The sequence below is a fragment of the Salvelinus sp. IW2-2015 genome, linkage group LG37 (genome assembly GCF_002910315.2).
Source record: "Salvelinus sp. IW2-2015 linkage group LG37, ASM291031v2, whole genome shotgun sequence".
Classification (NCBI taxonomy): domain Eukaryota; kingdom Metazoa; phylum Chordata; class Actinopteri; order Salmoniformes; family Salmonidae; genus Salvelinus; species Salvelinus sp. IW2-2015.
In genome coordinates, this window is record NC_036876.1 from 3039800 (window position 1) to 3055574 (window position 15775).

Sequence of the window (15775 nt, forward strand, 5' to 3'; positions counted from 1 at the left end):
TAAATACCTGTCTATTTATGGAAAAATTGCCCTGATTAACTCCTTAGTCATATCTCAGTTTACTCACTTACTTATGGCGCTGCCTACTCCTGATGATTAATTTTTCAAATCATATTAGCCAAAAATATTTCACTAAACCAGACTAAATTAAATGTGCCTCTCTATATAGTGAATATGAATTGCGTGGGTTGAGATTATTACATGTAAGAGCACTACACCTCTCTCTAAAAGCTTCACTCATTCAAAAGTTTTATTTGAACCCTAAATGGTTCTCAAGTAGATTACTAAGAAAAGCTTATCCATTTAAAAAAAAATGGCCTTTTTGCCTTTGTGCAGATTGCCWTGTCTCATATTTGATTAATTGAAAATATACTTTTTTCAAAGTATCTCTCTTTTTCAAACAAGCATTGCAGAGCTGGCTACATTTTCAATTTCATCCCCCTGAAAAGATATAACAAATATTATGGCTAAACTCAAATGTGCTGGTTGATAAAATAKCTGTATTTATGGGAAAGATGTTTGAAAAGGGTATTTTGTTCTTAAATTATATTGGAATGGTAGAGTTATGTCTGCCGATTTACTGCCGATTCATGGAGTTATCAGAATTGTATGGAAAGGTCTGCTCAATCCAAGAGTACAACCAATTGATTACAGCATTACCCAAAAAATGGAGGAGTCAGGTGGCAGCGGGAGGAGGTAGGGAACTGGTCTGTCTGCCCAATATAAAGGATCAAAACTGGCAGAGGAATAAAAATAGCATAAATAGGAAAGTATACCAGTTTCATTTGAGGACCAGGATGTTGACAACTGTGCCATACAGATTGCAAAATAGTTGGGAAGAGATTTTTGATGTACCGATTCCATGGTACAGGGTGTATGAGTTGATATATAAAACAACGCAAGATTCAAGACTTCATGCTTTTCAGCTAAAATTATTATATAGAATTCTTGCCACCAAATTATTTTTGAATATTTGGGGCATAAAATCATCGAAGCTCTGCAGATTTTGTTGTGAGGATACAGAATCAATAGACCATTTATTTTGGTATTGCCCTCAGGTAGCCTGTTTCTGGTCTCAGGTTCAGGYATGGCCTGAAATGCATACCATTGATCTAAAATTGAACCTAGAAATAGTACTGTTAGGAGATCTGGAGAGACCGGGTCAGTCAATTACTAATTATCTTAGTAAAAGTATTTATCTTCAACTCYCAATCTGTGGATTCTATTCGATTAGATGGATTGAAATTGTACGTTAAACATCACAGCAAGATATGTGTTGTGTAGAAACCTGAAGTGGGTGGCCAGCAGAGATAGATGGGATGGGCTGAGGGAAGCTGAGGGTTGGTACGTGGAATTGGAGACAAGTGGGAGTGGAGTTGCTGTGTGGGAGATAGAATGTTGGTAAAAGTCAAAATGAAACATAATAAAAGTACATTTGAATGACACTAAGTGGGAGTGTTTTTACAACTAATGCCGGTTTCCCTGAGGCTGATGCCGTGTAGGTGTTTMTACACATGCATATACACACACTCTCATTCAAATTAACACATACAAGAACACACACATACAGTGGGGAGAACAAGTATTTGATACACTGCCGATTTTGCAGGTTTTCCTACTTACAATGCATGTAGAGGTCTGTAATTTTTTATCATAGTTACACTTCAACTGTGAGAGACGGAATCTAAAACAAAAATCCAGAAAATCACGTTGTATGATTTTTAAGTAATTAATTTGCATTTTATTGCATGACATAAGTATTTGATCACCTACCAACCAGTAAGAATTCCGGCTCTCACAGACCTGTTAGTTTTTCTTTAAGAAGCCCTCCTGTTCTCCACTCATTACCTGTATTAACTGCACCTGTTTGAACTCGTTACCTGTATAAAAGACACCTGTCCACACACTCAATCAAACAGACTCCAACCTCTCCACAATGGCCAAGACCAGAGAGCTGTGTAAGGACATCAGGGACAAAACTGTAGACCTGCACAAGGCTGGGATGGGCTACAGGACAATAGGCAAGCAGCTTGGTGAGAAGGCAACAACTGTTGGCGCAATTATTAGATTATTAATGGATGAAGTTCAAGATGACGGTCAATCACCCTCGGTCTGGGGCTCCATGCAAGATCTCACCTCGTGGGGCATCAATGATCATGAGGAAGGTTTTTTAGATTCCGTCTCTCACAGTTGAAGTGTACCTATGATAAAAATTACAGACCTCTACATGCTTTGTAAGTAGGAAAACCTGCAAAATCGGCAGTGTATAAAATACTTGTTCTCCCCACTGTACATGTAATAGTGCCAGACATGCACACAAACATATATAGTTGGCATTGCTGTTATGATTTTAGTTGTCCTTGATGTCCTTTCTTTTAAATTTCTTATTTTTTTTTTTTTTGCATTGTTGTTTGCTGTTTTCTTCTGTCTTTTCCTTTTTTCTCTTTAGTTCATTCTCTTGGTTGTTGGAGCATTTGGGGGGTTCGTGGGGGTGGGGAATGGAATTAATTGTATTTTTAATTGTTCTTCCTGGGGGGACTGTGGGAGGGGTCTCGAATGGTTGAGGGACAGCTATTGGGGAACTGGGGGGGGATCTTGGAGGGTTCGGGTTCACGTTTTGTGGCCTGGTGGTAGATCGGTCAACATGCCCTTGAGTAGGGCATTGACCCTAGATGCTTCTGTGTGTCGCTCTGAATGGGAATCTGTTGGATGACTGGTATGATGTACTTGTTCAGCGGCTTCACTGCAAGTATATTGTATGTTTCGAATATTCAATAAATAAAAAGGTTGTGGGGGGTGCTCAGACCTGGGTTCAAAACTTCAAATAGTGTTTATTTTTTATACTTTAGCTGCACTTGACTTAGCTTGCCTGGCTAGCGCGATGGAACCAATGGAATCGTCTCAAAAGTGCCAACCTCTCCTGTCTGGCACTCCTTAGACGCTAATCTTTCTCTCTCCTCCTTTTCACAGAAAACGCACAGCGAAAGCAGGAGGGTATCCTGCTGACCTCGCGGGTCTATTTCACGCAGCACGCCCCCACCCTGCCCGCCGACAGCCCGCGGCCCCTCAAGCTGCGCTCCATCTTGGACATGAGCCCCTTCACCGTCACTGACCACACGCCTATGGAGATAGTGGTGGACATCTTCCGCAAGCTGGGCCTCCGCCAGTGTCTGGTGACACACAACGGGTGAGAGGAAAGGGGCTTGGGGGAGAGGAGGGAAAGGGGTAGGGTGGCATGTGAAGAGGGCAGGGGGAGTGGAGAGAGGAGAAGAGGCGATTTTWAAAATGATCTTGGATGAGAACAATGGGGAGGGAATCACATCCTCAAAATAGGGGAATGTGTTTTGGTAGGGTGGGGGTGAAAGAAGAAGAGGAGGAGAAGGAAGGAACACTGGAGGGAAAGAGTCTTCCTCAGTCCTCCTAACCTCAACTTGAACTAACAAACACCTCAACAGGCAACAGACAGAGTTCCCCCAGTACAAACCCAGCACACACTCTCAAGTTCTGTTCCAATGTACACACTACTACTTAGAATGAAGCAGTGTATTGGATGTCATCTATTCTAAGTGGTATGCTAGTGTGGATATTGGGATATAGTAGCATCCCCTCACATCCTTTCGGAAAAAGATTGCAGTTAGAGTGAAGTATTGCGTTTTGTGCTGCAAGTACTGCGTCTGAAATCATGTTTTTCTTTTTTACTGCAGTAATTTTGCAGTGTGACTGCAGTTACAGTTATTGTACAATTACTCTGTCCAAAATACCACAGTCGACTGCAGTTACTTCACTTTTACTCTAGTTTCAAAACTGCAATCTTTTTTCTGTAAGGGATTGAGTGATGCATGGACACTGGGACTGGAAACCCTGGGATTATAAACTGTATAACCTTGTAATCTGTACGCTGCATGGCTTCTCAGCTAAATGCTAGCTGTGCTATGCTAACCAATATAACACAACTGTGATACCGCTTAACAAATAGTTGGATCGTTTTATCCAGTTTCCTCTGGAAAAAATATTTGAGAGACTTGTGATGTGGTATTGTAAAGTGGTTGTTCCACTGGATATCATAAGGTGAATGCACCAATTTGTAAGTCGCTCTGGATAAGAGCGTCTGCTAAATGACTTAAATGTAAATGTAAATGTTTAGAAGTTGGTGGTCATCGTCAATTACTGTGGATGAGCTCACTGGTTGTATATGACACTTCAGAGACACCTGGTGGTTACAATAGGAATTCAAGGATCATTGGATAAACCCTTGCTCTGTGTTGTAACTAAGTAAAAATACTGAAGTTGTTTTTTGGGGTATCTGTACTTTATACTATTTTATATTTTGGATAACTTTTACTACACTCAATTCCAAAAGAGGGTTCGTACGTCATGAAAATACTGGAAAAGTTATGGAATTTTAAAATAGTGTTTTCGAGGCCTTAAACTTTTGGAAAATGATGGAAATGTATTTAATAAATTCTGTTGATGTCATTTATTTAGGCACAGTTTTTAAATATTTTATCAATCAAATAAAAATCAACAGTGATTTAACCGCGCACCGCTACTGCTTGCGAGTAAGGCCATACAAAGTTGATTCATTTAAACGGCACATACAAAAAACAAACGATTCCCTTCGCTATTGTATTAGCTGTGATTCGGTTCAATGCAATGAATTGAAGGTGAATCAAAATATCAAATGTGAATCAAAATAATAATTTGTGAAGCGCGAACAGTAATTTTAGGAAAAAAGGTTAGATGTAGCCTTTCTTTTMGATTATTTGGCTTCAACACTTGTTTTGTAGATACTTCCAGTTGATTTGGGCATCCAATGTATGGGACATTGCAACTCAATACATGCCAGTCAGCCTGCAAAGTTAACACTTCTAAGATAAATGACTAAATTAAAAGGTACATTTCCTGAAGGAAATCTGTGGGCTTGGCTCAGCTGAATAAAAAGATTTGTAGCCTACCATAGCCATTTGATCTTTGATATGTTAAATGAGTGAATTATTTCAGAAGGCATGAAATGTATTTGGTTGCAATGTTTTACATCAAGGGTGGTCAACCATCCTCCAGGAGAGCTAATAGGTGGGCAGGATTTTATTCCAGTACCCTTCTAACAAACCACATTTTAGAAATGAGCTGCTCAACCGGACCTTGATAAGCTGTCTCTGATGTGTTTGCAGCAGGCTTGATAGCCTGTCTCCTTGATGCATGTTTGAGCAGGGCTTGCATAAGCTGTCTCTGATGTGTTTGAGCAGGGCTTGATAAGCTGTCTCTGGATGTGTTTGAGCAGGGCTTGATAAGCTGTCTCTGATGTGTTGAGCAGGGCTTGATAAAGCTGTCTCTGAGGTGTTTGAGCAGGGCTTGATAAGCTGTCTCTGATGTGTTGAGCAGGGCTTGATAAGCTGTCTCTGATGTGTTTGAGCAGGGCTTGATAAGCTGTCTCTGATGGTTTTGAGCAGGGCTTGTATAAGCTGTCTCTGATGTGTTTGAGCAGGGCTTGATAAGCTGTCTCTGATGTGTTTGAGCAGGGCTTGATAAGCTGTCTCTGATGTGTTTGAGCAGGGCTTGATAAGCTGTCTCTGATGTGTTTGAGCAGGGCTTGATAAGCTGTCTCTGATGCCTGTTGTGAGCAGGGCTTGATAAGCTGTCTTTGATGTGTTGGAGCAGGCTTGATAAGTGTCTCTGATGTGGTTTGAGCAGGGCTTGATAAGCTGCTCTTGATGTGTTTGAGCAGGGCTTGATAAGCTGTCTCTGATGTGTTGAGCAGGGCTTGATAAGCTGTCTCTGTGTGTGAGCAGGGCTTGATAAGCTGTCTCTGATGTGTTTGAGAGGGCTTGATAAGCTGTCTCTGATGTGTTTGAGCAGGGCTTGATAAGCTGTCTCTGATGTGTGTTTTGGCAGGGCTGATAAGCTGTCTCTGATGTGTTTGAGCAGGGCTTGATAAGCCCGTCTGATGTGTCTTGAGGCAGGGCTTGATAAGCTGTCTCTGATTGTGTTTGAGCGAGCTTTGATAGAACTGTCTGTGTTGAGCAGGGCTTGATAAGCTGGTCTCTGATGTGTTTGAGCAGGGCTTGATAAGCGGTCTCTGATGTGTTTGAGCAGGGCTTGATAAAGCTGTCTCTGATGTGGTTGAGCAGGCTTGATAAGCGTCTCTGATGTGTTTGAGCAGGGCTTGATACTGTCTCTATGTGTTTGAGCAGGCTTGATAAGCTTGTCTCTGATGTGTTTGAGCAGGGCCTTGATAAAGCTGTCTCTGATATGTGTTTGAGCAGGGCTTGATAAGCTGTCTCTGATGTGTTTGAGCAGGCTTGATAAGCTGTCTCTTGATGTGTTGAGCAGGCTTGATAAACTGTCTCTGCGGTGTTTTGAGCAGGGCTTGATAAGCTGTCTCTGATGTGTTTGAGCAGGGCTTGATAAGCTGTCTCTCGATGTGTTTGAGCAGGCTGTGATAAGCTGTCCTCTGATGTGTTTGAGCAGGGCTTGATAAGCTGTCTCTGATGTGTTTGAGCAGGGCTTGATAAGCTGTCTCTGATGTGTTTGAGCAGGCTTGATTAAGCTGTCTCTGATGTGTTTGAGCAGGGCTTGATAAAGCTGTCTCTGATGTGTTTGAGCAGGGCTTGATAAGCTGTCTCTGATGTGTTTGCAGCAGGGCTTGATAAGCTGTCTCTGATGTGTTTGAGCAGCGGCTGAAAGCTGTCTTGATGTGTTTGAGCAGGGCTTGATAAGCTGTCTCTGATGTGTTTGAGCAGGCTTGATAACTGTCTCTGTGTTTGAGCAGGGCTTGGATAAGCTGTCTCTGATGTGTTTGAGCAGGGCTTGATAAGCTGTGCTCTGAGGTTTGAGCAGGCTTGATAAGCTGTCTCTGATGTGTTTGAGCAGGGCTTGATAGCTGTCTCTGATGTGTGTATGAGCAGGGCTTGATAAGCTGCTGATTGTATGAGCAGGGCTTGATAACTGTCTCTGATGTGTTATGAGCAGGGCTTGATAAGCTGTCTCCTGAATGTGTTTGAGCAGGCTTGATAAGCTGTCTCTGATGTGTTTGAGCAGGGCTTGATAAGCTGTCTCTGATGTGTTTGAGCAGGGCTTGATAAGCTGTCTCTGATGTGCCTGAAAGCGGCTGCATGTGTTAGCAGGGCTTGATAAGCTGTCTCTGATGTGTTTGACGCAGGGCTTGATAAGCTGTCTCTGATGTGTTTGAGCAGGGCTTGATAAGCTGTCTCTGATGTGTTTGAGCAGGGCTTGATAAGCTGTCTCTTGATGTGTTGTGAGCAGGGCTTGAAAGCTGTCTGATGTGGTTGAGCAGGGCCTTTGATAAGCTGTCTCTGATGTGTTGAGCAGGCTTGATAACCTGTCTCTGTGTTTGAGCAGGGCTTGATAAGCCTGCTCTGATGTGTATTGAGGCAGAGGCTTGATAAGCTGTCTCTGATGTGTTTGAGGCAGGGCCTTGCATAAGCTGTCTCTGATTGTTTGAGCAGGGCTTGATAAGCTGTCCTTGATGTGTATGAGCAGGGCTTGATAAGCTGTGTGTATGAAGGCAGGGCTTGATAAGCTGTCTCTGATGTGTATGAGCAGGGCTTGATAAGCTGTCTCTGATGTGTTTGAGCAGGGCTTGATAAGCTGTCTCTGATGTGTTTGAGCAGGGCTTGATAAGCTGTCTGATGTGTTTGAGCAGGGCTTGATAAGCTGTCTCTGATGTGTTTGAGCAGGGCTTGATGAAAAGCCTGCACACCCAGTAGCTCTCCAGACTAAGGGTTGACCACGTGTGTTTTATACCGTTGCCTAACAGGTATTCTACTTTGTGCCTTGCACTTGTACATGGGATCAGAGAGCTGCCTCCCAGTGTCAATACCACATTACGCATACATACTTTTTCTACATACATGGAGACGCCGCCAACGGTTGGTCATGGAAATTTGGTTAAAAGTCATGGAGAAGTCATGAAATTCCATCTGTCAAAATGTGTTTGAACCCTGTAAAGAGAGAATTTTTACTTTTTACTCCCTGACACCCAAAAATACTCATTACATTTCGAATGCTAAGGCAGGACAGCAATATGGTCCAATTCTCGCACCTTCAATATAACGAGTTGTCATCCCTAATGCCTCTGATCTGGCGGATTCACTAACCACATATTGCTTTTGTAAATGATGAGTGGGAGTGTGCCTCTGGCAGGCTGCAAAATGTTTATTATAATTTTTTTAAATCATGCATATTAATATTCATGTAAGGAATTCGATGTATAGCATTTACTTTTACTCAAGTATGACAATTGAGTACTTTTTCCACCACTGCCCGGCAGTCAGTGTGTAAATATATGTTTAAAGATGAGTGTTTAGACGCCTCGTCAGGAGAGGAGAGCACTGAGAGTGAATGAGATTARGGATAACAGCATTCCTTTGTTTTTATACTTTTTCATTTTTTATCATTTTGTTGTCATTTTATCCTTTTCTATTGTTTGGTTCTCAATTAAATCATCATTCAGTATATCAATACATATAATAGCCAAAACATCAGACATATTTTATGGAATCCTTGGTAATTTGCCTACCACACTTGAGTCTACTACTCTGAAGATTAGATACCATTACAAATCAATAAGGAAGTTGTTGAAACTGACACAAAGATGAATGATATGCAACGATAACATTAGTTGGCATCCAACTGACACGCACTTATACACACTCAGCATCAGTACAAGTGGTATATTTATGGACAAGTAAAATATATTGTTAATTGAGCTTTTTTTTTATTTTTAGCAATACTATTAGAATATGTTAGGTAGGTTGTGTTATGATTTGCCACTTTATGATATGTCATTAAGTTGTTTATATAAGTTGTTATTTTTTGTGTACTATGCTTTGTGCTGCTGTCTCTCTCTGTGTGTGTGTGTGACGGGCAGTCTCCTGAGTAACAGGTGTGTGTTTGTACAGGATTGTATTGGGCATCATCACTAAGAAGAATATATTAGAGCATCTGGAGGAGCTCAAGGAACACACGGAGCCCCTGGTGACTAGCCCCGCCCCCTGTCTCCTCCCATTCCACTGACCCCTTCCCCTCTCCCATTCCCACCTCTTAGGCCCGCCCTCCTAGGAGCGACGCATGTAACTGACAGTTCCCGTTTCCAATAGCAACCCACTCATCTTACTGTGTCTTTTCAACTCACTCATGAATACACTATTTTTTTTGAGGAGGGGGTTTGTTTGGTTTGATTTGGTTGGGATGTGTGCATCCACTTTCTCCTCACTGGATACCTACCTACTGTGCCACACTATCACGGATCTCCCTATTCATTCCCTACTAGTCATTGACAAGAGTTAGTAAGATTACTATTTATTTTTAAAGATCTACTCTATATGAGTGTTATGGGTCCTGTAATGTTGGACTTTGATGGGAACTGTCATTTGAACCTTGATTAGTTAGATATCCATCATTTACTATTGCTCCACAGCCATTCCTTTCAACAACATCCTACTAGCTGTTAGTCCCTTCATCAGTAGTATGGGCTGTTTCATCCAGAATATGAAATCATTCTAGAATATAGATATATAAGCATGAATATACTGATTGCATACAGTCATGTAGCCATGCCTGTGTTTTTAGAGCGTTTGTCTCACTCGACACTTAGAAAACCTTCACATACACACTATTACATCATTTCACTCTAAAAGCTCAAACAGTGTGCATCCCAATGGCTCCCTATATAGTGCACTACTACTTCAAAAGTAGTACGCTATAAAGGGAATAGGGTGCTATATTGGACGCATACACAGCTTTACTTCAATGAATTACTGCTTCTTTATGTATACAACATTTTTTTAAACCCCTCCCTCTCCCTCTTGCCCCACGACGGACCAACAGATCGACGACATCTGACCCGACAGCTCGTAGCGCCGCCGGCGTCCCCTTAACCGATTGGCGAGTAACCGGCCGCTACGTTGGAGCGGACCGTTGGTTGTTCCGGGAGGGGGGAGATTTAGCATCTAGTGTCCCTCCCGCCCTGCCGTAGACCTAATAGAACCACCATCCTGTAGTGAGAGAGAAAACTCCGTCTATGGTGGTGGAGCGATGGTGGTGGTAGTAGTGTGTTGGTAGCTAATACCTCCAGCAGAGGTAACTAACTAAGCCAAGCCACACCCACCCCACCCCTTACAACACCCAACCTGATCCTAAACCATACCCACCCACCCCTCCTTCACCCCCCTCTAACCTGATCTCAACCCCCCTGCCTCATCCGGTGCCTTCCCACTCAACACCCCCCCCCATTCCTAGTCTGTGTGGTGTTTCATGCCTCCCTGTTTTCTGCAGCACTACACCTCCCACCACTTCCTACAGTACTGAATCTATAGCTCTACCCTGGACTGTAGCTGTGACAGATAGACATACGCCTCTCCTCCCACCGTCTGTCTCTCTCAGCTCAACTCTGCACTCACCGTCTGTCTCTCTCAGCTCAACTTTGCCCTCGCCGTCTGTCTCTCTCAGCTCAACTCTCCTCCCGCCGTCTGTCTCTCTCAGCTCAACTCTGCCCTCACCGTCTGTCTCTCTCAGCTCAACTCTGCCCTCGCCGTCTGTCTCTCTCAGCTCAACTCTGCCCTCGCCGTCTGTCTCTCTCAGCTCAACTCTGCCCTCACCGTCTGTCTCTCTCAGCTCAACTCTCCTCCCACCGTCTGTCTCTCTCAGCTCAACTCTGCCCTCACCGTCTGTCTCTCTCAGCTCAACTCTGCCCTCGCCGTCTGTCTCTCTCAGCTCAACTTTGCCCTCGCCGTCTGTCTCTCTCAGCTCAACTCTGCCCTCATCGTCTGTCTCTCTCAGCTCAACTCTCCTCCCACCGTCTGTCTCTCTCAGCTCAACTCTGCCCTCACCGTCTGTCTCTCTCAGCTCAACTCTGCACTCACGTCTGTCTCTCTCTCCAATGTCTCCAGATGTCTCACTAAATCTCAAGCTTTCGTCATAGCTGAATTCAAGAGCACAAGTCATAAAAAACAGTCAATTCTAGGAATACATTTTGTGCTGTTGACATCTAGTTGTTATCCAGCTGCACACTCTTACAACGTCGTAATTGACACTTTCTGTGTTAGAACTCATTTACATTTCAACCAATTGTGACCTGGGTCTGGGAAGAAGGAGGAACCTGTAAGGGCGCCTGTAGTGATGACCCACATTGTATTTTAGATACAAGTGCTCTTGAATTAACCAGAAATGTTTAGTGAGCGTTCCAGTATGTGTATCTCTGACAGGGTGAAGGGTTGGTTGGTTGMTAAGGCAGAAGTGTTCTGCCTTGCTCTTCCTCTAGTGTTCATCTCACCTGCTCTTCCTGTAGGTGTTCAGTAAATCTCCTCAGGCTTCCAACGAGAATCACTCACTCACCATTCTCCCCTGGTTACTCACCCCCTCTCCTCCTTCTGTCCTTCCTCGGCACCAGTGGGACTTGTTTTTGTTGGCCTGGCTGCATTGACGGTCACAGTCGGCTGAGTGGTTACTAAGTTCCCTGTATCACCTTGGGCTAAAATACAGATACAGTGTGGTAGTAATGGTACGTTYCTTCTCTTGACTAAAATGTATCACTATTATCTGATCATTAAGCTTCAGACCCCAAAATAATTAGTTTCCTCTGACATTAAACAAATGTCCATAATTTTGTCAGTTGGTTAACAGAGCCCATTATTTAGGTTATTGGTACGTTATCATTCTGTGTTGATTGATTCCACTATATTGTATCCCCGGCCAAAACCACCACTGACTGACCGACCGCACGAGCCAACAAAAAGGTGTAATTCTCTCCCACACCAACCAGACTGTGCTCCCTGCCAGCTCCTCCGTGAATAACTCTTTTCTTTCTCCTCTATCAATCTCTCTCCCCCTGCAGGCGTCTCCTTGGTATTATCACAAAAAAAGATATCCTTCGTCATATGGCCCAGTTGACCAACCAAGACCCCGACAACATAATGTTCAACTAGTCACCTCCTTCCCAGGTCGTCACGACGATGAGGAGGAGAGCGAGGAGGAGGTGGTGCACCTACTGGAGGGTCGAGGCTCCTCTCTATGACACACAGCCCCCCCGACCCTCCCACCCCATGGAACCCTGTCCCTAACCATACTGACTGAGCCCCACAGAGCCCTAGTGGCCACAGGAAGGAAGAGACAGACAGACTAAAGGGACATTAAATGGCTGTTTTGAAGGATGTTCCGGCCACAAAGTCGCAGCTACTACGGACTGGGACATATATACTCAAGGAACGCACTTTTAACACACACACACACACGCTCACACAAACACAGATGCCACACAAGAGCACACACTTGACCAATTGGACCTCCTACACACACCTTTCAAGCTCCTCCACCCTTGTCCTATTGGTTTATACTAGCAGACATGGCTGTGAGCCTGATGCCTGGCTGCCAGGGTGAGAGGTCAGAATGATCCTGTAGGACCCAAGGAGGGACGTTCAGACACACTGATTGGCTGTCTGCCAGACGCCCTGCCAGGCTCTGACCCCACTGTGTCCCTCCCTCACACCCCGTCCATCCTTAAAATAATTGTTTACCTGTGAACTGTGTGTGAGAGCAATCAAGAGTGCTTATGTGTGTGTCACTAGCACCTCAACATTCCATTCAGGTTGTTATAGTAACCCCCCTAAAGACAACCGCTGTCTTGATATTAGACTGGGCCTCGATCCAAGGGAGATTTGCTTTAATGTGTGAGGAGAGAGAGCTAGAGGGTTGTCAAGGATACAAGCAGGATGTACTGTAGTAGTTGGTTCATGTCGGAGTGTATGGATGTGTGTTGTAGTTCAGTACGTGAAAACAGATGCAGTGTTGTACAGAGGAGTGTGATACTCATCATTTACATTCTCCCTGTTGAACTAAAGAACTGTGTGAGCATGTCCCATGAGGATGGAGACCTAGCAACTCTGACAGTGAAGGTGGGCAGAGTTTGTGAAAGAAAATATTAAAAAATGTTGAGTTTTTCTGTTGCTCTAACTGGAGATAACTTTCTTTTTTTTTTACTATTGCTACTACTTTTAGTATTGATATCTACATAATCAAGTAACGAGACKAAGTCAAGACTGGAAAACTGCACTTTTCTTTCCAAGTGAACACAATAAATGATGTCGATGGTAATACTGCACAGTAACCGTGTCTTGACGATTTTACTTTGCTTAATTAAGCTGTTTCATGGTGTGAGAAATGTATCTTGCAAGGCTCCTCTGCCCAGTCGTCAACAATTCAACATATGTTTCTTTTTGCATGTCAGTTTAAACCAATATAAACCATTTTAAATCTACTTCCAGCATTCCATGGTTGCGTCACAAATGGCACCCTATTCCCTATATAGTGCACTACTCTTGAACATGGCCCATAGGGCTCTGGTCTAAAGTAGTGCATTATAGACTGTGTACAACACATTAGGAACATCTTAATATTGAGTTGCTCTCCCTTTTGCCCTCAGAACAGCCTCAATTGGTCAGGCATGGACTCTACAAGGTGTTAACCCTCTGAAAGGCATGCTTAAAAATCCTTCTTTAACCTTTAACCTATACAGGGAATAGGGCATCGTTTGGGACACAAGCCCATATTTAATTCTTAAAAGCATGAATTGAAGGTACAACAATGCAGTGTACCACCAACTCCTTTAAACTTCAATAAAGTAAACGTGTATATTTGAGTTGTTGAAACGTACAGCACACCAAAGGCAATCATTTTGAACCAGCCACGTGTAAACCTAGACTCATGAAAAACTGTAAATAGGATCTTATGTCTGATTCACCCTTTAATGTGTGGCCCAACACAGGAAGCAGTGACCTCACAATGCGTGCACCAGCCAAAGGAGTCCTCTTTCTCTCTTGCTTTGTTTCCATGACACGATGCGTTGAGTAGCATCTTACCTGCTGAGTGAAGGCTAAGMGTTGTGTCAATGCCACCCTTTTCCCTATATAGTGCACTACTTTTGACCAGGGCCCAAAGGACTGGTCAAAAGCAGTATACTTCATAGGGAAGAGGGTGCCATTTGGATTTGGGAGACATTCTAAAGGGGGAAGGGCAGGTCATGACTACTGCTGCCAATGATTTTCGCTCTAGTTTAATATTGCAGTGATTGTCCTAGGTCATATTCATTTGGGACCAAACGGAAGAAAACAGATGGACTAGTTGGACCCATTTTCCATTCCCAAACATTTTTAAACGTTTTCCATCGCTTTCCCTAATGGATAAGACCTGCTGTCGGTTGAAGAGCGCATCGTCCCCTGTGGTGGTTGTCTTCATACTGATCAATGTTTTTCCTTTATGGTAGTTGTACATTAGGCAGAATTGTATGTATGATTACATTGATGGATTGATTGTACATTTTAAAACTATATGTAAAGATTAAACATTTTGTTTAATTAAATGTGAATTGCAAAAAAAGTGACTGGGTTCTTAACGAATGTTTTAAACATTTAACAAGCATGTACTGGGGTAAAAGGCTGAACACACCTCAGTTACTGTCAGGCCGGTATTCTGCTATACAACTAAAATGTGTCAAAAGCTTTTCCAGTGACTTATTAATTTGATGGTACAGTACACCTAGGAACAAAGATCCAGATAATCTCTGTTCCCAGCAGTACACTAAACGCCACCTATCTTTTCACTGGTGTAGAAGAGACAGAGGGAACACTGGTGTAGAGAGAGAGAGGTTGGGTTGTGTCACCAACCCAAGGAGGCCCTGCAGCAGCACCTAGATATTCTGCACAAATTCTGTCAGGCCTGGGCCTTGACAGTAAATGTCAGCAAGGCAAAAAATAAWGGTGTTCCAAAAAAGGTCCAGTTACCAGGACCACAAATACAAATTCCATCTAGACACCGTTGTCCTAGAGCACACAAACTATACCTCGGCCTAAACATCAGCYCCACAGGTAACTTCCACAAAGCTGTGAACGATCTGAGAGACAAGTCAAGGGCCATCTATGCCACCAAAAGGAACATAAAATTCAACATACCAATTAGGATCTGGCTAAAAAATACTTGAATGAGTTAGAATCCATTGTCCTTTATGGTTGTGAGGTCAGAGGTCCGCTCACCAAGAATTCACTAAATGGGTCAAACACCAAATTGAGACTGCCTGCAGAATTCTACAAAAAAATCTGTGTACAACTTAAAACACCAAATAATGAACACAGAGCAGAATTAGGCCGATACCCACTAATTATCAAAATCCAGAAAAGAGTTGTTAAATTCTACAACCACCAAAAAGGAAGCGATTCCCAAACCTTCCATAACAAAGCCATCACATACAGAGAGATGAACCTGGAGAAGAGCCCCCTAAGCAAGCTGGTCCAGGGGCTCTGTTCACAAAAAAAMACCCCACAGAGCRCCCAGGACAGTAACACATTTAGACCCAACCAAATCATGAGAAAACAAAAAGATAATTACTTGACACATTGGAAAGAATTTACAAAAAAAGAGCAAACTAGAATGTTATTRGGCCCTAAACAGAGTAGTGGCAGAATACCTGACCACTGTGACTGACCCAAACTTAAGGAAAGCAATGACTATATACAGACTCAGTGAGCATAGCCTTGCTATTGAGAAAGGCTGACCAAGACAGGCTATGTGCACACTACCCACAACATGTGGAAACAGCCGCACTTCCTAACCTCCTGCCAAATATGACTATATTAGAGACACATTTCCCTCAGATTACACAGACCCACATCACAGCAGCAATATTTGTGACCTGTTGCCACAAGGGCAACCACTGAAGAACAAACGCCATTGTAAATACAACCCATATGTTTATTTTCCTTTTTGT

At 43.2% G+C, this 15775-nt stretch overlaps 1 protein-coding gene across 1 annotated transcript in view; it reads left to right on the plus strand.

Annotated features, from left to right (window-relative positions):
• LOC111960386 (H(+)/Cl(-) exchange transporter 3-like) overlaps window positions 1-13117 on the plus strand; it is a 76354-nt gene extending 63237 nt beyond the window's left edge. Inside the window, 2 exon segments of the mRNA XM_023982359.2 lie at window positions 2971-3187; window positions 11855-13117. Of these exon segments, the coding sequence (XP_023838127.1) occupies window positions 2971-3187; window positions 11855-11945 (308 nt within the window). The 3' untranslated portion in view covers window positions 11946-13117.
• The last annotated feature ends 2658 nt before the right edge of the window (window positions 13118-15775 follow it).